The sequence below is a fragment of the Haemaphysalis longicornis genome, unplaced genomic scaffold, assembly GCF_048455015.1.
Source record: "Haemaphysalis longicornis isolate Haplotype H1 unplaced genomic scaffold, Haemaphysalis longicornis Haplotype H1 scaffold_10, whole genome shotgun sequence".
NCBI lineage: Eukaryota > Metazoa > Arthropoda > Arachnida > Ixodida > Ixodidae > Haemaphysalis > Haemaphysalis longicornis.
Window position 1 is genome coordinate 107,874,206 of NW_027526204.1, and position 23,745 is coordinate 107,897,950.

Genomic DNA, 23,745 nt, shown 5'->3' on the forward strand with positions numbered 1-23,745 from the left:
AACCGACCAAGGATGATGTAACCGCATCGGAAATCTGAAAGAAAGAGTTAAAGAGAGCGGGTAAGAGGCGTGGAGAGGGTGTCGGAAACAAGAGAAGTCGGAACGGCCAGAGAGGATGGGAGTGAGAAAAAGAGAGAGAGTGAGAACAGAGTCGTCTGCTACGTTCAGAGGGGGAGCAGACGACAAAAAAAAAGGAAAGCGCCGTCTGCTATACGGTCCGAACGGCACGGCTGAGAGCTGCGTTGCGCGAATTGACTGCGTTTAGAGTTTAGCTTCGGGGGCTTACGGACCTTATGGTCGCTCCAAGCCACACCCCTCCGTAGTTTGTTTCGCGCAGCGGACCTGGGAAACGGAATTTCATTTAAAAAGGCGTGGACTGTAAAGGCAGGCGGCTTTTTTCTCTTCCTCGTTTTTCATCTGCGGTCTCGCCGTACAGTTGCGTGGAACACAGCGAGGAACCGGTCGGTATTATTAACGGCCCGCGTATCAGTTTTCTCTCTCTCTCTCTCTCTCTCTCTCTCTCTCTCTCTCTCTCTCTCTCTCTCTCTCTCTCTCTCTCTCTCTCTCTCTCTCTCTCTCTCGTGTTCGTCTTTCCTTTTTTACCCTCGTGATATTTGTGCCCGGGAAAGCAAAAGCTTGCCGAGAAGAAAAGTCGAGAAAGCGTCAAGCTGCCTTCATTCTACGACCGACATGGCACCCGGCGTCGTTGCTCTCCCGGTTCCCACGATTTCGTGCAAGAATGCAGGTAAGAAAAAGTTTGTTTCTTTTACTTAGTTGGTTTTAGTGATAACGTTAGCGCCGTGGAAATTGTTTAGACGTCCGGAAATATCATTTGTTACGGCGGGACGTGGTGCGGCGTTAGCTGCCTTTGATCTCGAACAGTTGGCGTCGCCAATTGGCAGCGGTTGTATGGGGTAAGCGCCACTAAAAGCCGCCTTTCTTCTATTCACTTACCGCGTAGAGCGTGAGACAACTGTTGGCGTCTGAAGCACGGCGAAGTGTTGCGGTGACAATGCTGTCATATCTAGGAACTACCCCATTCGTAGGCGTGCAGATATGCAGAGTGTTTTGATGCAAGTTCGGCGTGGTAAGTGCTTTGTAGGCATAAAAGCGAATAAAAGGAAATACCGCATCTGCACTCAGAAGGAAATGGTTGGAGTGAAGTTTGCGCCGGGGCTTTTATAACTTTAGTTTTGTTGCCAACTACTCATAGGTGCAACTCCGCTGGTGCATCAAACTTAGCTTAAACTTTAGCCGATACATGAAAATTTATTCGTGTCAAGTATTTCCAGACATTGCATTATATTTATGTCTAATTTATCAAAGGTTGTTCAGTGCATCGCCAAGGTATTTCCCACTGCTTGCATTGAAGGCAAAATTAAGTGCTTTGTGTTTCGTATGGAGGGAATAGCTTACACATGTCTCCTATTGACGGAAATCGTCTGGCGTAACTTTACGAACAACAATGTTCGACGTCTAATTACATAAAAAATACAATTTATAATAAAATTCCTCTTCTAAGTTAGCATTCTACGTAAATGCCTGATTTATGCGAAATTTTGAACTTTTAAAGCGGTTGTACTAGTTTCTTGAGACGCGCACTATACGTCTCCACAAATGCGGACAAAACCGGGTTAATCGACGGAGTTGCTTCCTACGACTTTTTTCGCTATACTTATTTTTCTCTCCATTTATGTGGGATTGAGATACAAAGAAAGATATATTTTGTCTCAACTATGACTATTATTGCTTTCCATTTTGATGAGTCACGGGACACTGTTTAACGACAGTATCGCGTCGATAAGAACGTTTTAAGTACTACAGATGAGGCGTTTTTTTTTTTTTTTTTTTTGCGAAATGAGCCAGATCCAGAAACCGAAACTGAGTCAGATAAAACCGCACTGACGAGAAAAACTTGGAAAGTTCCCCTAAAAAAGAGGGGACAAGTAAATATTTGAGATAACGCCCTGAAAACGCCTACGCAGAATCGTAGTTCGTATCGAAAATGGGCCATATCCTGCGGTTTCACGGTTCAAAATGTATACATTTGCCCATGTGGGAGTTTGCTTTTGGCTTGACTGCTTAGACTGTTTTGTGGGTGTTCACGGAAGTTTTTTTTTTTCTTTTTTTGCTATTCGGAGCTGGCTTTTTGTGAATTCAGACGGCAATTCGGAGATCGGCGAAATATCTGACCCCAGATGTCAATGACGAAGTGAACGGAAGAAAAAGTGAACGAAATTAAACTGAGAGATGTCGAACAATGATTTCATTTCGTCGCACCCATCCTTGCGAAATAACTATAGTTAAATTAATTTTTACTCCCATATTTACCCCATATTTAATTTACTCCCATATTTACTCCCATATTTAATTTACTCCCATATTTTTACTCCCATATTTACCATTTTAGTACTTATCTCAATAGCCGCCGCTTACAAGCACTGGTAAATCTCCCCTCCCCCCGTTCCCTTTGAGAGTACGAACCGCTTCGTTAAGGTGAAGAAGACATGAGCAGCCTTCTTGTAAAGCGTTTTGGAAATTCATGACAAAGCAATGGAGAGCTTTATCCTTCAAGATAGCTTTCCTTCCTTCAATCCTTCAATTATCCTTCAAGATAGCTTTCAGGCGCATCCAAGAAAATTATCCTAGGGAAAAAATTCGTGAATAGCTGCTAATGGTGCCAAGAGGACTCACCTGCTCTCCTGGTATAGTTCTAGGGTTCTTGAAGCCCTGTTTGCATATTTTTATAGCCTTTTCCACCAAAACTGAATCGCACCATGCTTGAAAGTCAACTTCAATAAAGTTTTCGTAAGAGTGCCGCACCAACTTGCGTGTTTCAATTCAATACCAGCCAAATTCAAACTTATCACCCGAATACTGCTAAAAATCACGGCATTATTTTTAATTACTTGTGGCCATAAACTTCTCCTAGCTGACAAGTCAAATATATTATATAAAAATAGTATTGACGGCGTTGCATTTGGGTCCGGCAACACGCTTCCGCTTGTTTTAAAAAAAAAAAAACGTCTCAGGTGGTCTTTGATCTCGGTAACGCTTGTATTACGCAGCATGTATACTTCAAATTGTTTCTTGGCTGTGGGACGGATTTTTTCTCGTCTCGCAATCAGTTACGTTCGATACACGTTTATTTTTTCTTAACGTATTCACTTTACTAATTACGTCGAACATGTCATACTTACAAAGTTAAAACGGACGTGGCAATGCACTCTCTGCTCTACTAGTTTGGTAACAAACTTAGGGCCGTACCGTTTTTCGAACGAACAAAAAACTTTCGAAACAAGTTTCCTCTTGCGCTGATGCAACATTTTTAAATGTCTCTTCCGGAATGAGCATTTCAGCACTTCGAAAATTCTTGAGTTAGGGGTCGAGTTCCCCGAAGTGTACGCCATGAGGCAGGCGTAGGCATAAAAAACTAGGCCGTTGCGCTCGGGCAGTAGAACCCACAGTTTTTCATAGTAACAGAACAGATAAGCCTTTTAGTTGCTGCAAGGCCTGCATGCACATGTCAATGCTTGCTCCCTTATTTTAAAGGGACCCTGTAACACATTATTCAACTTGTTCTAAAATCCTAAATGCTTGCAGAACGCAGTCCTCCAACACCCCTAGTATTTAGATTACGGGGTCGCAAGGTAACTCAGCCGAAAATTACTGCTCCATACCCATCAGATAACTTCAAAACTCGTTCAAAAGATTTTTCTTTCTTTCCCGGTCTTGACGTTCTTCGGCGGCTCGAATTACGTCACTAAGGCCATGTAGCGGCTGTTGGCCGGTTTTCTTTCAGTTGCGGAAATGAACGCTTCTCGATAGCAACTTTAAAGAAAAGGCAACGAAAACAACGCAGAAATGGAAGGCGCATCTGGTGTGACCAGCCAACGCCGCCTGTATAATCACTGCCTAACGCGTGAGCTAAAAATGTCCGAACAGCCACTCTCTTGCTGCTCTCTCCTACCCTTTCCCGCTTCGTAGCCTTCCTGCGTGCTTTCATGCCCACCAGCCAGCGCCGCTACTCGGAAACTATGCAAAATAGTTGACAGTTGGTCCGGCGTTCCCCAGACGGCGCTCTTACGCCTATTTGTTTGTCACTATGGCTGTCTGTTTTGGTCTGTCACTGATAAAACCGCCTGCGCCCCTCCCGACGCAAAACCACTGACACTAGCTCTGTCTGGTCTTCCGGACACAGGCTCGAATCCTGCCGGTGCCTGTGTAATTTTTTTGCGATTGTAAATGCTATGCGCATGGATGCGGACGGGCATTGTGCGGTCCTAGGGTACTCCGCACCTAATATAATTACACATTCAGTTAAACGCCCTATGCTAGCTTTGCATCAGCACCCTTTCCTGCACGATATAGACTAGAGCACTGCACGGTCCAGATTTTAAGGCCCGAGCCCGGCCCTAGCCCGCTTCGCGAAGCCCGAGCCCGACCAGGGCCCGTAACACCTAGCCCGAGCCCGGTCCGGGCCCGGGCAATCATTAGTGGGCCTGGCCCAAGCCCGGCCCGGGCCCGTCATCTCAAGCCCAGGCCCGGCCCGGTCCGATAATTTATTTATTTTTTGGTCTAGGGAGGGCCCGCGCGTGTGTGACCAGGCCCGGTCTTTGACGCTGAAGGAAGTTTGTTTATTATATTCCGGGTGATCAGACGGAGCATCTAGTCTGTGCAAGCACGTCATGAACTGAAACGCAAAAAATAAGGATTTAAAGTGCACGTAGTTTAGCTTTCACCATCTGCAGTTCACGCCACATCGACTTAATAATAGCTCGTATTGTTACCTGAGAAACACCATCACTTTTGAAGACCAGACTCTTGGCAACTTCACGTGGTTGTCTCGGCCGCAAGTTGGTATCGCTTAAATTTTCTGATCCGCATTTGAATCAGCGAGTATGTACGCGCGTTGAAATACTTCCCCTCCAGTGATTGTTAAGCGGTGGTGTTTCTGTGGTACGCGAGTTTGATTCCCGACCACGGCAGCCGCATTTTGATTGGTGCGACATCTAAAACACACGTGTATATACATAGACATAGGTGCACAGCTTCAGGATGTCTGAATTAATTCCTTCCCCTCTTGGGCATTCCTTGTAATTGTATCTTTGGTATGTTTACACCAAAATATAAAATCTTGATGCAGTACAAGAAACGTCATTAAAATTGCACTATAGTGACCATCTGACATAGCAAAACACGTTTTTAAAACAACGCGCACAAATAACAGCAAGAAGCGCGCAAAAATAAACCAAGAATATTCATTTTGATGCTCTTTTATACACTTCACTCTCGGACCTATTAACGGCCGTGCCTATGAATTCAAGCCCGAGCTCGGCCCAGGCCCACGGCGTCGAGCCCGAGCGTGGCCCGGGCCCGCGGCATTGAACCCTGGCCCGTCCCGGGCCCGCCGATAATTGACTTCGGGCCGGGCCGGGTCGGGCCCGGGCCCGTGCAGTGCTCTAATATAGACTTTCGACTCAGAATGAGGCTACCAGAGCTGATTCCACGTAAGTTTAAAACCTTTTACCACCGGATGCGTCTCAACGCAGCACTCACGAAGTCTTACCGCCATCACCTCGGTCTGACAGCAAATCCCTATTGTGCATTGCCGGAAACAGTAGAGCACGTCCTTCTAGAGTGTCCGGCATAAATCCAGGAAAGAAATCAACTCGCACAAAAGATTGAGTGCCTTAACTACGGATCTATATCTTTTAAAGGTCTCCTTCGCCCCTGGCCCTCTCCACCATCTTAGGGATGGTGGAGAGGGCTAGGGGCGTCGGCGCGTTAAACCCTGCAATCAATCTAGTCCGAGTGTACTGAATTTCTCGGTGTATTCAATTTACCGGACTGAGTATATAGTACCCCAAACATGTATCAACGTTTCTTAGTAGGCTCATATCGTTTTTGTTTTCCTGTATTTGAATTTCACGCGCTTGTCTTCCCCTGTTGCGTTATTTTTTCTTTCTTTCTTTCCGCTGCCGCTTGCATTACGTAGCATGTGTCGCGCAATTCTTCGCTTATTTGGCCTCTTTTTGCTTAAATGACTCGGCGTTCGTCGAAAGGAATGTGTTTTCTTCGCTTTTGTGTGTATTTATCGCATGTATCGCGATGCGAAACAAGGATGGAATTTTAGTGTTCGAACCACCCGCTGCTGCAGCCAACCACACGACGACAGTTAGCGGACGACCATGGAGAAGCGAAAAGGGTTTCAGGCGCGAATTCCGAAATACAAGTCGTAAAAAGTTGGAAAAACAAATGCGAGGCATTTAATGCTTAGGCCGTGCACGAGTAGTGGATGCCAGGGAACGGCATACTTCGGAATGCAAAATTACATCAGCTCTGCTATTTTTCTCAGTGCCGCAAACAGTAGGAAGAAGAAGTAGGAAGAGAAGCACACTGAAATTTCTACTTCGGCATTGATCCCCAAAACGGCAAAAAGAAAGAATGCCGGATACACGCCGTCTGAGTGCGTCGTCGTGCCGAATGCGAAGTTTTTGATGGTCGGCACGTACTTCCCGCGCTTGCTACGACTGCCTGCACGTGCTACACATACAGGACGTCGGCAGTCGATACGACTCCGTCCGTGTCTTCGCACGGCACATGGCCCGGCGCTGGTGTACGTAATCAATAGATTAATGTCCGTAACTCAGATTCAGATTGACTTTATTTCATGTACAAGTACATGATGGGAATTGGTAAAAAAAAAAGAAAGCTGCATTACTGCAGCTTAACACAGCTTCATTCCCCGGTTACTTGGAGAACAGTGCGTACAGGGCAAATACAACAAAAATAGTTTCGTCTGCGACATTTAGCAAGTGTAAGTCAGATGTTTTTTAGATACCGTGTCTTCGCGCGCATAGCTCGCCCCTGCATATAATCCGTACCCCCCACTTTCAGCCCACCGGAAAAAAAAATCCTCGCGTATTGGCCGGACATTTGGTACAGGAAAGGCTGCACCAAAGCTACTGCTCAAGCAACACATCACATGCTATGCAGACAGAAAAAGCGTATATTTAGCAAGTAGAATACACTGACTGCTTGGCGAAAGTCACAACTCACTACAACAATTCGGTTGTTAACGTGCGCTCGTCCTTGTTTTTTCTTCCTTGTCCTTGTTTGTTTTGCGCAATCGCTGCCACGGAAGGCTTAGTCAGTGTCTCTGCGTAGGAGCTTCACGGCACAGCGCGCATTGCCGTGAAGCTGCACCAAACAAGAAAACCCCGTCTGTTATCCGCGCCCCTACTTTGCAACTGAAATTTTCGCATTTTAATACGCAGTGTTCTTTGCCGAGAACCACCCCAGCCAGGACCGTATAACGCCCTGAATTTTCACAAAAATGTAGATATCGCGGAAATTCCACCTGTAATAGGTGTAATGGCGTTTAAATGGAGATAACTGGTCGGACGAAATTTGGAAAATCTAAAAAATAAGAAAAAACATAGAAAAACTACGGAAAATGGAAAAAAAACGTTTAACTCACGACATTTCCACAATAATGCAGATTTCGCGAAATATTTCACGTAATCGTTATAAAAGCGGAAATGGAGATATTCGGTCGAACAAAATTTCCAAAAATTAAAAAAAAGGAAAAATTTAAAATAATTACGGAAAATGGCGAACAATCAGGAATACTTCGCGAACGTTCCACCTGTAATCGTTATAATAGCGTAATTGGAGATTATTAGTCGGATATATGATTCAGAAAAACAAAACAAAAAAGTGGCTAGAAAAAAAAAACTCACACTCAAGACAGGCGGCATAAGAATGCTACACATTAGTAGATAATTCTCTGAATTTCTTCAGGATTTTTCGGTGTGAGTTATACGCGCGAAAAAAGCAAAGGGGAAACATTAAGCATATTTTAGGCAAGACATCAATGGATAAGTGATATTCGCATTGTTTGTTTAGTCAAAATACATGGCTGCTTAATTTTTAGTTAGCAAATAAAACAAATAAGCCACGAAAAAACAACAAAGCGCTCGTGGCGCGTTCTTGTGACAGTGTTCCAAGTTCAAAAGTAAAAAACAATGTTCTAGTATAGATGACGCGGGCAGTGGAACACTGCAAAAACGAATTGGCGCTCCCGAGAATCGATCTTCTGACTTTGAGAAGTCCTACGAAGCTTACGATGGTATTCTGAATAGTTCCCCCACTTGAGCCTGCAGTGGAAGAGATCCCTAAAATCGATGTCCCCGTGCATAATAAGCTTTGCGGAATCATCCGCAGCGTCAGGCCCTAAAAAGTTTGTTTTCATATTTGGAGGACATTGGCCACATTTCAAAATTGTAAATTCTGTAACACAATCTGAAAAATAGTCCGCCAAGCCCGCCAAACCACGCCAGTGTTTTTTTTTTTTTGCTTCTTCGTTTTTTCTTTCGCTCTATTTTTTTTTTCTTCTTTTCTGCCCACCTCTCTCTAGGGCCTGTTCTCCCTACATCCCCGACCCCTAGCAGAGAAGCATGTAGGTGATCACAAACGCCGGCAAAACTCTCTGCTTTTTCAATAAAGAGCCTTCTCTCTCTCTCTCTCCCCTCAGCCGAGTAGAGGTAGAAATTGGAGGGGAAGAGGGTGCAGTTTATGTTCTATTGTTTGTTGCCTTATCTTGTATGTATTTGCAAAGTCTCGAGATAGACTGCAGTATTTACAAATAAATAAATAAAAAAGAGAGACTCAGAAATATTCTGGGTCCGTCCTCCACTCCATGTGCTCCCTCGATGCGGCTGAGGGGAGGATTCCGCAATGAATGTTTAACGAGAAAAGGGCTTTCAAGGATCTTCTGGACTGGAGGCTCGAGTGGATGAACGATTCAGAAAACCAGGGTTAGCCTTGCGAATAGGAAACTCCCAAAAACGTTGCTGGTAACACCAGCGCTCAGGACTTGTCAGTGAGGCTTGGGTAATTTTTGCTAAATACCCCCAGAAGGCCCCACGTACGCCTATAAACTGCTGTATGCTGAGAAACTTTAAAGTCGGTTTTACTTCAATACACGGATGCTTTGCTTGGAAGTCTCTTTTTCAGGGATATATAAGATGTCTAATGAACATTTCGATAGCGAGGAATATTTAATGTGGAGGCCTATTGATAAAGTAGTATTTATTATAACGCCCTAAGGCAATAAATTAAGTACATCTATGAACCCCTATGTTCTATAACGCGCAATACAGCGAGGAACTATAAACCTGGCTTCGCTACAACGCACAAAATGCATTGCCTGGGAGGCATTTTAGGGGCAGTAAAGTAGACCGATATTAATGTATTATATAGCCAACTCGCCTCTGACTATATATTTACATAACAAAAGCCTGACCAGGGCTAGTTGGTTGAACATACTGAATAATTTGAGGCGCTAAACAATGGGGACCAGAAGAAACACGCAGACACAGATAAGGCGCCTAGTCTGTGTCTGTTGGCTCCTTGTCTGTTGGTCCCTTAGTACTTCATATTAAAGTATGAAGACATCTCGTTACTAGCGTTTTTGTATGTGGCGAATGCGCGACACATCAAGCGTCTGTAACAGACGCACAGGCGAGTTTCCTTGTAAAGTTAAGCATTACAAAAATATTCACTTCGTCAAAGTGTCCGTGAACTGAAAAGAGTTAGGCGTACGAGCCGCTACGGCTGTGGTTCAAGGGCTGCACTACATTTCTCCTCCCTTGCGACTTCCCGTTGCTCCCGGAAGTCACCTTCCTACGGTGCTGTACTAGACTTCCGCTCGTTCGGTCGGCCTTGACATAACCGTGACTTAGTTGCGCGCCGAGGTTACCCTTCGTGCTCCAGATTTGGCGTGCGGCTCGGTTCAGGGGTATATCCTTTGTGAACCAATAAACTGAGCCCCGTGGCTTAGCCGCAACCATCGGTGTTGCTCTCGGCATCCGTTGTTTTGCACTCATCAGATCCCCGCCCTTTCCACCTACTGTTATACCTTGTCCAGTCGTTAGGATGTCCCTTGGCACAGCAAATGGGACCTAGTTTTGCAAGGTCTGCATGCTTGGTGTTTAAGTTCAGCTGTTTCTATACCTCACAGTTCGGGGGGAAACCCTCTGGTGAGGCGGCCGCCAGACTAACCGCGTGACTGATGCGTGAAAGTGCGCGAATCCTCCATGGTCCTCGGCCCAGATATTATACATCGCCTGACCCGTAATGTGCGTATACGCGCAGCCATGAGCATAAGAGAACCAACGCATTCCAACGGCACGGTCGAGTGACCCCTGCATCTGTGCGTTCCCGTTCAGGAGGCGTGAAGAAGGCGGGCATACTTCCGGATGCACAAAGTGCGGTACTTTTCCACGCGACAGGCGTGAATACGGCCGGGAATCGAATGGCACCAGCCTTGTGATAGAGGACGAGGGCCAAGGGGCAGCAGGTTGAAGCTTACACATTCGTTTGAGCAAAATTGAGCTCCTGCGCGAGGAGGGCTAACTGCGAGGGCGGCAATTTTCGGGGTTTCTGCAGAGGAACGCTTCAGGCTTGACAGATCAATCAATCAATCAATCAATCAATCAATCAATCAATCAATCAATCAATCAATCAATCAATCAATCAATCAATCAATCAATCAATCAATCAATCAATCAATCAATCAATCAATCAGCGAGATGTTAGACTAAGCCTACGCACAAACTGGTGAGTGTTACGAGCTCCGATATGTGTCACTGCACGGGAAAGTTGGCCTCGGTCTCTCAAGAAACGCGCCCGAATGATGCTAGTAGTTGTGTCCAGCTTGTTTCGCAACACGGGTGTTGTAACGGCCAACAACTGCGTTTGGCATCGCCATCACGCGAAAGCAGCGGGCCAAACAGCGCGCAACCGGCACATGTGGTCAGTGCGATTTCCGGCGGGCTGCAACGTAAGAGGCTGCGCGGCCAGTTTTGTGGAGCATAACAAACGGTTGGACTTCGACGTTAACAAAACGCTAAGAACCCGACTATTGCGCAGCGACGCGGCGCCACAATTGAGACACGCAGTCTTCTACCTACCTCCTCTGACGAAATTACAGGGATTGAGTGAAACGCACTGTTAGACCGACCGATTTAAGAAAAGTACCCTCGTGTGGGAGCGAAATAATTGCTTGGCAGCGCGATACGAGATAAACCACCCCGAAGATTTGAAATGGAAACCGTGAGCGTCTTTAACAGCTGGTTGAGCCGCATCAGTCGTGACGAGGGTAATGCATTGGCGAGCGAATGACGCGCAAATCAGCGTTAATACCTTAATGCGCTATCGTCGTGAATAGGGAATACCCAATACGGGGTCGTGTTCAAGAAAGTGCCGAGCGCTTTCAGAAGCCTCAGAGCGAGACGTGTTGCCTTTGAAGCGGCATAGTGCACGCGTGCGGAAGGCGAGCTCGCATGTGATGCCACCGAAGAGATGGTCAATTAGGGTGACCGTCTAAGTGCAGCTAAGCGTCAACCGTGAAGAAAGGTCTTCCTGGGCCAGCCTACAGTTGGTGTAAGCACGCGAGGAGCTTCCCCGTAGATGCGATAGAGCGTCTTCTTTGGCGTCGTGACCGGTGGTCGCGCTCCAAGTGAGCCACGAATGACCGTCACGCCCGGATAGACTGTTGGTCTTGTCGTTGCGCAGACAGCGGCGTTCGCTCGCGCACGGCAAGGGCAAGGAAGAATAGCCGCTGTTTTTGAAAACCGGAGTAGCAAACAAGACAGCACAGCTGCACACAAACAAACTCCGCGGGACACTTAAGTGTGATTACGTGCCTTGATTGATTGATGGTAGTAACGCAGGCGATGAGGATAGTGGAGGGCTCCGGATTAATTTTGACCACCTGGGTATCTTAATCGTGCGCCGGAATCTCACACACACGGAGGAGGTGGAGGAAAAACTTTATTTAACCCATCCGTAGAGTGCAGTCACTCCGGACCAGTGGGGGGTGTCTTTAGTCCAGGACTCCCTGGCTGTAGCCGGCCTTCCGTGCCCTATTCACCAGCCGAAGCTTGGAGCAGGGGTCAGAGCTGGTCAGCGCCGCCGCCCACTGTGAAGGGCGTTTTAGTTTTTCGCCTCCACCAGAAAAGCGGTGATTACGTGCTTTGAAGGGGAAAGTCTGGCGATGCTTACGAACATCTTGTTTACCGATACATCGTATTTACGCCTCTGTCTTCGCTCTCGTTTCTTCTGATCGTATTCTGAGTGTGTCCTCCATTCCATGCATTTCATCTTCTCGGCTGAATGGAGGATACTGCAATAACTTCCTCCGTGAAAATGGTTTTCAAGGATCGCCTCAACTGCAGGCTCGAGTGAAGGATGGATTTAGAATACGGTGGTTCGCCTTGCAGTAAAAAAATAAACCAGCAAGCAAACGCACACACCGCAAAAGCTTCCCTGGAATAAGGGTTCTGCGCGGCTGGTAAACACCTGTTCTAATCACGTGGCATCACGCTCACGTGTAAGGCGGCACGCACTACTCTACAACCTTCGCGTTTGGAATTCATAGTTTGCGTTTTGCGTAGTTCGCATTTGCAATTCGTAAATACTAGCACAGACTTGCTGCAAATGGCGTACAACTAGGTTTCGCAGACAATTCCTCGCAAAACTTCGTTTCCGAGTTTCTTAGCCAATATTTTTGCGAGCCTATATGGATCAGCACAGAGGTCATCTTAGCGTGTATTCGGCGACGAGGTCGCGAAGAAAACCGCCGAAGGACCTTAAAACAGCCTCGCTGATAAGTCACCTGAGACACTTCGAGCCCGTCGCGTTTTCTACACACAATGTTAGCGCTACTCCAAATTCGCTGGACTGGAGATATCCAAACCCAGGCAGAACGGAACACTAAACTCCGAATCAGCCCCAGACCCAGATTCAGCGCTCTTGTGTTGCGTCTTTTCTAGTCCCTGTCTATTTTTGCGCTGAACTGTACATAAAGGAACACCAACTAGGCCAGTACATTACGTTAATAATAATAGTAATAACAAAATATTTATTTCACAAGTCACTGAATACATGTGCGGGCCAGCCAAATTAAGCCAAAAAAGGCTTGTGGGGCCGTGCCCGGCAGTTGATGCACATCGCAGACGCAGCGATACAAACATTATGTCGTCTGTAAAGGAAAAAAATAAAGAAAAGGTAAAAATAATGTACAAAAAAGAGTTTGGGAATAAAACAAGCACCAGAGAATAGATTCAACAGCTTCAAACATTCAACATTCAGCCACGTAATACAAAAACAGCGTCCCTAACTTCAGTATACGGGTGCTAAGAGAAAACAGTTCGGAGGGAAGTGTGCTGAGGATAGAAGGGATGTAGAAAGTACGCAACTGCTCACCATACTTAGTGCGACCCTCCGCACAACATAGATATATCTCGTAAGCGGAGGTCACGTTCAGGCGTGTGCAGTATACAATGTTCATGGAACCAAATATATTTCAGCACCACTGTCTGTTTAAACAACACACAGAAATCGGGCATTCTTGATAACTGAAAAACGTCTACATGCGACTCAAGCGATACGCCGTACATTACAGACCTAAGGACTGATTTCAATACACCGCTGATTTTGTTTTTCCAGAAGGCGGTACAGAAGTAAATCATATGCCGGACTGAATCATATTCCAGACTCTCGCTCAGAATCAGCTCGAGACCCAGACTCGTGGTCTCTTTAATTTGCCTGCCCTGAACACTACTGGTAGTTCGAAAAGCTCTCGCAATACAAATCCCACGAGCAAAAAAATAAAAAAATAAGTGCGGAATTGCTCTGTACCAGTTTTGAGCAGTGTAAGCTGGCAAATAAGAGGGACCTTCAGTCTGAGTCTGCATGCGGGTCATCCCCAGACCCACACTCGGACTCAAACTCAGACGCAAATTCATAACGCGTACGTTAGCACGAGGTCGCGGGTTTGATTCCCAGGCGCGGCGGCCGATTTTCTGATAGATGCGAACAGCAAAAACGCCCGTGTGCACAAGATTGCGGCGCACGTTAAAGATCCCCAGGTGGTCAAAATTAATCCGGAGCCCTCCACTCCAGCGCGCCTCATCGCCTGCGCTGCGTGGGCGCGTTAAACCCTACAATCAATCAATCAATCAACCAATCAATCAATCAATCAATCAATCAATCAATCAATCAATCAATCAATCAATCAATCAATCAATCAATCAATCAATCAATCAATCAATCAATCAATCAATCAATCAATCAATCAATCAAGAATGCGTACGTTCGCGCAGGTGCCTACGAACGCCACAAATCTCTGATTAGTATCCCAGCAACGCTGAAGGATGAAAAAACAAAAACAATAAAACAGAGAAGTAATTAATGCATTATCTGCGCCTTGTACTGTATAAGCTGATGGCTTGCACAGGTAGTCGGCGGGATGCGATCGGCGTGTCGGGGTATACACACTGAGAGGGGGAGGGGACAGTTCCGGTAACACCCGGAAAGGGCGAGGGCGAAAAGAGGAGGGAATGGAAGGAAAACCAGGTGTGGGAATGGCGTCGGCTAGACATAATGCTCTCCATTTCACGGTGCCGTCCCCAAGCGCACAGGACTCGCGGTTGACTGCGACGCTCATCGTCCGAGTTCAACACACCTGTAATTTAACAATGGCTCGGGAGCACGGTGAGTTGATTTTTGATGCGGTTATGTCGACTCTGACCGGCCTGTCTTAAAGGGACCCTGCAACATTTTCGATAAACGCTTTCACTCCTTCCTTCGCGTCTGGAAGCACTGCGAAAGCTAGAGTTATCGCCACCACGGAGCGGCACTGCGTGATTTGCTCGTCGCACCAGATACGCCTTCCGTTTGTGCCTTGTTTTTGTTTCTTTTTTTTTAAGTTACCACCGAAAAGCGTTCATTGCTGCAACTGAAGGAAAACCGGCCAATAGCCGCACTATGGCCTTAGTGATGTAATTCGGGCGGTCGAGGAACGTCAAGACCGGGAAAGAGAAAAATCTTTTGAGCGAGTTTACAAGTTATTTGAGGGGCATAGCGCAGTAATTTTTGGCTGGGGTACTTTGCCACCCCCCAATCTAAGTACTGGGTGTGTTGGGTGACTACGTTCTGCAAGCATTTAAGATTTCAAAAAAAAGTTGAAGAAAGTGTTGCAGGGTCCCTTTAAAGTTAACCTCGTGAGGCCACCACGTTTTAATGTCAAGGCATTAAATTGCCCGTTCTGCGGAGAAAATACGACATCCACCCTAAATGTAGCCGCAAGGCTGCAAAGGAAAGCTTCACAACTTTCTCCCAAACGTTTCGTTCTGGTCCAGGATTCGAACCCGGGACCACCGCCTATTCGTGATCGACGTGGTATAAAGCATAACCCACTTATAACGAACCAGGTTTTGAAGAAATCCCGTCTATAAAGAACAAAGCATCGTTTCCCGTTACGATATATTTTATGTTCAGATATAGCGAAAAACGGATATAACGAACTGATTTCCGTTTCCCGATGTGTTCGTTATAAGCGGGCTGGGCTAATAAGAAATGCCTTATTGTGCGAAAAACAAGCGTTGCCGCTGTCTGGCACCGAACTTCCGCACCTGCAAATGGAAAAAAAAAAAACACATACTTGTGCACGTTTCAGCCAAAGTGAGTATGGGGACTAATAAGGATAGAGAGAATTAAATACAGTTGAACCTCATTATAACGAACACTGATATAGGGAATTATCGGCCATAGCGAACTAAATACGGACATTGGTTGTTCAGGCTTCATTTCAATTATACTTATTCTTTTATAACGAAAGTGAAACAGAGAGGGTAGCGCGCACTATCGGATATACCGAAGAAATATTTGACCGGTAGGCTGAGAAGCTACTTGAAAAAACTCCCGGCGTCCGAAACTGTGGAAGTAGAAAAGGCCCCTTTGTTTGCGGACACTGTGGAAAAGTTCATCCTGCTTAGTGCTGCGAATAGACACCAGACAAATATCACATCCTTCCTGGAAAAAATAGGAACGCAGGCCTGTTGTGTCAAATGAACTTCGTTCTGTTGTAATTTCCAGTTTCATGTTCTGGTTTAATGAGCTTAAAATGCCACAAGGAGAAAGATGAGTGTTACCTAGTTTATAGTAGGTTCGACGCTTAAAATGAGGCGTTTCTGGATAAAGTATTTTTGTGGGAGCCGGATTACCGATTGGTTTGAACTTATTCATTGCTCTACTGTTACAACGAATAACGGAGATATCGAACTAAAATCTACCCCGATGCTACTTCATTTAGCGAGGTTAGACTGTAGTTCCAAAAGAAAATTCACTACGGTGTGGTGCGCAAGGGGATCGAACTTGCGTCTTCAGGGCGCACCGTAAAAGGATTTACACCATTAAGGGGAGTTTTCATGGTGTATAACTAACACCCTCTACCCGCCGCGGTGGCTCAGTGGCTAAGGCGTTGCGCTGCTGAGCACGAGGTCGCGGGTTCGATTCCCGGCCGCGGCGGCCGCTTTTCTGATGGAGGCGAAAAGCAAAAACGCCCGTGTGTGCGAGATTTCGGCGCACGTTAAAGATCCCCAGGTGGTCAAAATTAATCCGGAGCCCTCCACTACGGCGCGCCTCATCGCCTGCGTTGCGTCGGCGCGTTAAACCCTACAATCAAAAAAAAAAAAAAAACTAACACCCTCTATAACACCAGGGGTGTTATATACGACAAAACACCCTGAAAAAGAGAGTTACTTTTGGTTTTTGCTAGGGCGTAAGGGTGGTAGTTATAGACAGAGAAAACTCCGCTTATATCGAGTCTGCAACACTTCCGATAATGCAAATGCAGCAATGCAAATAATGATCGTGTTATCTCGTACCCGTTCCACACGTACACGAAAAATGACATTATGTGCTCAAGGCCTCAAATTTTAATATATATATATATATATATATATATATATATATATATATATATATATATATATATATATATATATATATATATATATATATATATATATATATATATAGGGAGCAGTTGAACTTTTGAAGATGGTAGAGAACACAAGAAGAGAAAACTTTGAACACGGTAAAAGCACGATTGTAAAAGCACGATTTGGCAGCAATCGTGTTTTTACCTTGTTCAAAGTTTTCTCTTCTTATATAATGCCTATAAAGGCTGTTTACGCCTTTGCAGGCATTTAAGATAAATTATTACGAACGGTTCTTCTGGGCCATGCTTATGCATGTAATAGCAAACTCAAAACACACAGACGGCGGTTTTCGTTTGCATTTCATACCCGAAAGTTTGCGTCATCCGGGAAAACATCATCCAAATTCGTTTCCCGTTCCCTCAGCTGCAAACTTTGTGATTATCTAATTCCCCTGCTACACGGACCTTTGAAGTGACATTGCAGTCCAATGCCCATAGAAAATTTCAATTTCATTGACTCGAATGCCGTTTCAAACGCCCGTGCAGCAGCAGGGGCACTAGTTGTCCACCTGTGTTCGAGTAAGCGCGGTATACCAGTAACTTAGGCCCTCAGCACCTCCGAGAGCGCAGTTTACGTGTCAAGGTTAGACAAAGATCGCGCGACCTCGAAAGATGTCCCCCTGCCAGGTTTCTCTCTGCTGCACGTCCTTAAACCTACTCGCGTGCGTCACACGCTCCGTATGCAACTCGCGTAACTCCAAATTCGCACATATTTGAATTTTGAAGTTTTCGTTTGTCGAAAGAAAAACGAGGGGAGGAAGGCGAGAGGAAGGAGAGCGGAGCAATTGTTAATCCTTGCACGCGCATGGCTCGTTTAGTAGTTAGGTTTGGTAAAGTTTCCCATACAGTCAGTCCCGTTTGTATACTTTCTGGCGAGCGCATGCATTTGGCGCACGGTCGACTAACCAAGCGGGACGAGCGAGCGAAAGCTTCAGGAAGCGAATAGCTGCAAAGACGAAGCCTCCACTGAGAGGCTCGCCGATGCCAGCTATTGCGAACGCAATGTTCCTGTTGTACAGACACGGGCATGCTGCAATAAAGTTTGTTTGCCATGTTGTCCAGAAAGCTGTGAGCTGCTGCCGCTAATGGGGCCCGTGTGACCAATCGTTCTTGTCCTTCGGGCCGTGAGCTGTTCAGTTCGCCCTCCCACTGCTCCGGTGACGGGAAGGAACGGATGTTTGGTGGTGGGGCATTCCCACAAGATGTGGTACTATTGGATTCAGGGAGTCTGACGAGAGGGGCAGTTGAAGTATTGTATGGAAGAGATGTGGCATAAAAATCCCGGGCCACCTCCACTAACGTGAAACCTGGTGAGGGACGAAGCAGGCAGTGTATAAGTGTATTCTTGGCGCCTTGGCGTTTTTGCCAACGGAGATGAAACCATTGGAGGGTAGAGGTATACAGATTTGGTGTAAAAGTCTCGGGATTTTGAAGAACGAAGCTCTCTAGCGCGAGGCGTAAACGAGTGTCCCAGTGTTTTTTAGCACGCGTTACGTTCTAGCGCGAGGCATAAACTAGTTTCGCGGTGCTTTAATTCTGTGACTACATCAGACGACGATTACGACGACAGGAGACGCCACAGCCCCAGTCCCTAAGGGGCTTTGGCCCTAAAAGGAAAAGTGTTTGGAGTCTGCGACGAAAGCAAGACAGGTGTCGGGAGTGTTACGGTACGAGCGAAATGGGGAGTAGTGGACGATAAGAAATGAAACCAAAGCTAATCATCCCCGAAAAAGCTGGCGATGAAAGCAATCGGTCTGCTCGAAAGTTGGCATGTGTAACCTGGAATCCTTTGAAGCCCAGCTACACAGTCTTCCGCACGCTGCATAGTCGCTACTGTCGCTGTGCTTCGCACTTGACACTACGTCAGTTACAGGGGCATTTGAAATCATATTCGAGTTAAAGGGACCCTGCAACACTTTCGATAAGCGCTTTCACTCTTTCCATAGCGTTTGAAATCACTGCGAAAGCTACAGTTATCGCCAGCACGGAGCGGCACTTCGTGATTTGGTTGTCGCAACAGATACGCCTTCCCAATCTGCTTTGTTTTTATGGGCTTTTTTTTTAAATTGCTATCGAAAAGCGTTCATTGCCGCAACTGAAGGAAAACCGGCCAACAACCGCCACATGGCCTTAGTGACGTAATTCGAGTTGTTGAAGAACGTCAAGACCGAGAAAGAGAGAAAAATCTCTTGAGCGAGTTCACAAGTTACCATCTGATGGGCATAGAGCAGTAATTTTTGGCTGATGTACTTTGCCACCCCCTAATCTAAGTACTGGGCGTGTGTGGTGACTACGTTCTGCAATCACTTAAGATTTCAAAAAAAAGTTGAAGAAAGTGTTGCATGGTCCCTTTAAATTGCCTTCGAAATTTCAAATGTCACACACTTGAAATTTCCGAGGCCATTTCCGGGATTCGAACATTTGATTCGAATGCCATTTAAAACGTCCGCGTAACAGGGGTATAACTCAACTCTGCAAAGTGTAAACAGGTGAACACATGCGCCGGGAATGCACCAAGAGGTATACGACACCGTGCATACTCAACTAGCGTTCGCAAACAATGAGACGAGCACAGACTGGAACGGTGCTTCTGACAGAGGATACTGGCGCATCATGTTGTTGTACACAGGATAGGATGGAATTTGCATTCTCAGTTGTCTTGCTGCTGTTGCACCGCCTGTTCACGTGTTCGGCAGCCGGTGAAGGACCGAGTTTTGGGGCGCTTTTAAGTATTGTAAGTCGGTGTTGCGGTCGGCGCCCCCTGCAGCTTATGTTCGCTGTTTTGTTGCTTAAAAGCGACGATTACCGTGTTGTGATATGGTTTCCGGTCGTTCATTTTTCTGTACACCACACGATTGCGGAGCCTCTTGTTACATGTTTGTATACCACACAGGCAATACTGCTCTCTCTTTCACATTTTTAACTAAAAAATGAAGCAGAACAGACGACAGTTGTATGGAAGTGTTGTTGCGACCTGCGAAGGGAACCTTGCCAATTTGTGCTACGCAACGGGCTCAGGCTCGCTGCGCAGCTTGCCTAACCTATGTCAAAAATCGGGACGGAATGCGTCCTGGTTGCCATGTTGCTAGGCTGAGGCGCACGAACAATAAGTGTCATTAAAGAGCCCCAGAAACGCACTATTCAACTCTTTTTTTACTTCTGAAACCATTTTAAGACCTGCTGTGAGCACGTCCGGAGAAGCTGGATAACCTGAAAAATTCGTTGAGAAGATTGTTATTTCTATCCCGCATGGGAAATCTCTGGGAAATTTTTGTGTTATTGTGTGACGTCACGGTTGCAGTTCCTAGAAAAGGGTAGGGAAGTATACACTATCGGCTTGAAGATGCCTTATTGGTAATTTCAAATGCATGTAAGCAAAAATGCTACGAAGCTTAGGTTTTAGGTGGGATCCTTTCCCCACAGGTTGGCGTACACGCCAGATCCCAACTAGACGTCATCATTGTCAAAGTCGTCGCCGTCACCGCTGCACTCATCACCACAATCAATCAATCAATCAATCAATCAATCAATCAATCAATCAATCAATCAATCAATCAATCAATCAATCAATCAATCAATCAATCAATCAATCAATCAATCAATCAATCAATCAATCAATCAATCAATCAATCGTCATCATCATCATCATCCCCTTCACACATAGTGCAGCGACTTTATGACTACTGCGACACTCTTGCATTAACCTGGAACCCCTCCTAACCTTGGTATCCCTACTAAAATAGGCACGTAACTCGCTCGAAAGAGTGGAAACGTACTTACGTCCTTGGTGCGTCGCACCTGACCGGGTTAAAAACGCTGATAAGAAACTGGAACATAACAGCAAGCTTTTGCAGCAAAGTGCTTTCCCCCGTATCTTTAACGCCGTTGCAGATTTCACACCACCCCTGTAGCTAACCCGGCCACGGTCGACTGACGCACCAAAAAAAGCCTCTGGCGGCCTCGAAAACCACGCGTCATGAGCTCTGTTGCACGGCAACTTTTCTGCTTCGGAATCAACAAATAAAGAGGAAAAAGCACGCGGTTATCCTTAGTTTGCATAGTCGTTATCTTCTTTATATCGCGAGCCTCCTACGGCGGTCAGCTTTTTTTCTCTCGCGAACCGCTTGACCGATGCCCCGGTTGCGTATGCTGCCTCGTAACCCGGACCGCCTCCTTGGAGAACACTCAAGAGCTCGCCACCGCAGTCGCTGATACGGCGGCTGTTCTCGCTCGCAAAGCATGAGTGCCAAGAAATAGCGGGAATCAAGAGAAAAAAAAGGCCTCCCCTCCCCTACCTCCCCGATAGTGCACAAGGCGAAGAACGCGTGCATTGAGCAGTCGTCGCCCGCCTTCCCAACTGCTTGCTTTTCGGCTTTAAGCAGGCAATTCAGTCGTGTGTGCCAACAAAGCAAGTCATGTGGTGCAAGGAAGGGAACGCTTGAACGTGCCAGTGCGCCGTTCTGGAGTCGAGCGGTGGATGATCTCGACGTGGACGCGCCTGTGTTGTTTTACGAAGCCTATTTTCGTTGGCGGAAGCGACTGTTTGCCCTGTGACCAGAAGAGCATCAGCGTGGGCTGCCAACTGTCACCAATGTACCGCCGGAGTTAAAGAAGGTATACGGTATCGCCGAGGTACACGCCTGAAGTATTCCAAGGTACCGCCAAAGTATCTCCGAAGTATCCGCGGAGTATCGCCTGTGTATCTCCCAGTTATCCCAGACTCATCTCAGTGGGATTAGTGTACGTTGCTTCAGACCTGGAGTCTTAGGGCCGGGAGGCATTTGTCCTGGTATTCTTGAAGATCCGCCTGAAGTATCCCCGAAGCAGTCCTGAAGTTTCCTAAAACTATCCCTGAAGTATCTGCGAAGTATCGCCTGCGCCCTTACGAAGTACCGTCTCTGTACCTCTGAAGTATCGCCGAATCACCCCTGTTGGAATACAGAAAGCTGCTTCGGTCCCGGTGTCTTAATCCGAAGCGTCATCTATCCTGTTGGTTTTGGAGACAGTATGTCTGGGGCGGTCATCGCGCCATTATCGCAAGAAAAGTTTGCCGCATTTACAGCAGCGAGGAAAGTTGCACATGAGCAAAACATCGTTGAATACTCTGCAGGACGTGTGCTACAAGAAACACCTTGCAAGAGACCGACGTTGAAGTGAACGCAACGTGGACGGTGAGGCAAGTCATTGTGGAAATTCTAGCCGAGCTCCCATTGTGAAGGGGTTTGAAAGTGAGGAAACGTTGACGGATAGTATAGCGGTAATAATCGCTTGGCACATTCGATGTTATGAACGCCTCAGCTACCATTGAGTTCACGGAGAGGGGCGGCGGGGAGAGTGAGACAGTTGAAGCGAATTAACTGAAAGGTCGTGGTTTTTATGAGAATAAAAATAAAAGTAAATGAGAACAAACGAAAGCTGTTAAATCTGCATGAGAAAAAAAGAACAGCGTTGGAACTAGAACGCAACCTGCGGGCCGCCGACTTTTTGCGCAAGTGTTTAGGGAATTACAAGTGAAACCAATGAAGTGACAAGCCCAGAAGAAAAAAAGAGGCAGGACCACGTGCACGGCATCCAGCTTGCGGGTGAAAGAACCCCTGTGCCGGATGTTCTACTGTGGAGGAAGCTGTGGGAATGAATTGCTCCCAAAGAGTCATTACTTTTTGTGAGCAGAAGAAAAGTTCAAGCGGCCACCAACTTGTCCCATCGCAAGATGCTTCATAGGACGCGCTGATTTCTAGGTGCTCAGAAAAAGAAAACGTGAGTATTGCGAGCTCGTCTTTCCGGATCCAGGAAGCAAAGAAATTGATTGCACCGGTACAGCTGGTACGATACCGGCATTACCACGGTTTTGTCCCCGTAACCAGCAGGTGTGGTGGACGCAAAGTTCCATGTTTCGTCATGGTTGAAGTTTCACTTGAGATGAAAGTGTCCCCCGTGCTTCAGATATTTATCTGATGAGCGGTTGTGTTCTCCACAAAGTGCTTCAAAAGTATTGCGGTGTTTGCGAAGGAATAGGTCAGCGGACTGCTTAAACCTCACTGCTACACCAAGCCTCCCCCAACAGCCGTGTATACGATGCCCGCTATTAGCTGGAAAAAGAAAACATCACAAATTCAAAACCAAGGAAGAGGGAAGAAAGCAACTTTGAGGAGAAAGTCAACCGTACACATCGTCCGAGAACATCCACCCAAGGAAAGTTGCATTGCTCAAAAGCCCACGTTGACAGTGGACATCCGCCAGCAACTTACAAACAAAACAAACAAAAACAGCTGAAAAGAAGCTGGATGAACAAAAGGAGCTGAATTGAGACCCTCCATCGACGGATTCACGCGGCTAGCATCGGCGCACCGTTCTCCCAACACATCGAACACAAGCAGCGAATGCCTCACCGTGTATACTAGCATCTATTCTTCGCATCTGTTTTGTTTACCGCAACACCTGGCTCCCGTTTGCTGTCCGGTCCAGTTGTGAGCCATGAGCAACGCTCCAGCCGAGGTAGAGGCGCAATCTCTGCGTGTCTTCGAAGATCCTCCAGCGAGCGAGCCATTCCTAGGAAGTTGTGAGTATAGCACGCCGACGTGTTCGTGCCAAAGATTCCCCCCACTTGTTCGATACGCTCCGATACGTTGCGCAACCTCGAGACCGCTTGGAATGAAAGTGCTTTGGAGCGGTTCGAGGCGGAAAAGAGTATTGACGACGTAGCCTCGCGATAACTGGGTCATCGTTCACCTTGAAGGGCGTATAACACGAGACGTGGCCGTGCACGAAAACGAAGATGTCGTAAGATTAGCCAATTGAGCGCAGCTAACTTTGTGTCTGGAACGTACATAACATAACACCACGAAATTAAAGCCAAGGGGCGTCTTTTTTTAAATCAAAGCAATACAATA

The 23,745-nt window shown here is 46.5% G+C and overlaps 1 protein-coding gene across 3 annotated transcripts in view; it reads left to right on the top strand.

Annotated features, from left to right (window-relative positions):
- Positions 1-227: 227 nt before the first annotated feature.
- Positions 228-23,745, top strand: part of LOC144159072 (solute carrier family 2, facilitated glucose transporter member 10-like) — a 47,272-nt gene continuing 23,754 nt past the window's right edge. The window contains exon 1 of one of the 3 annotated variants that reach the window (XM_077690333.1): positions 228-745. In XM_077690333.1, coding sequence (XP_077546459.1) covers positions 691-745 — 55 coding nt within the window. In that variant the 5' untranslated portion in view covers positions 228-690. Of the gene's footprint in view, positions 746-14,451; positions 14,566-21,177; positions 23,415-23,745 lie in introns of those variants that run through there. The other 2 variants (XM_077690331.1, XM_077690332.1) reach the window with 2 other exon arrangements.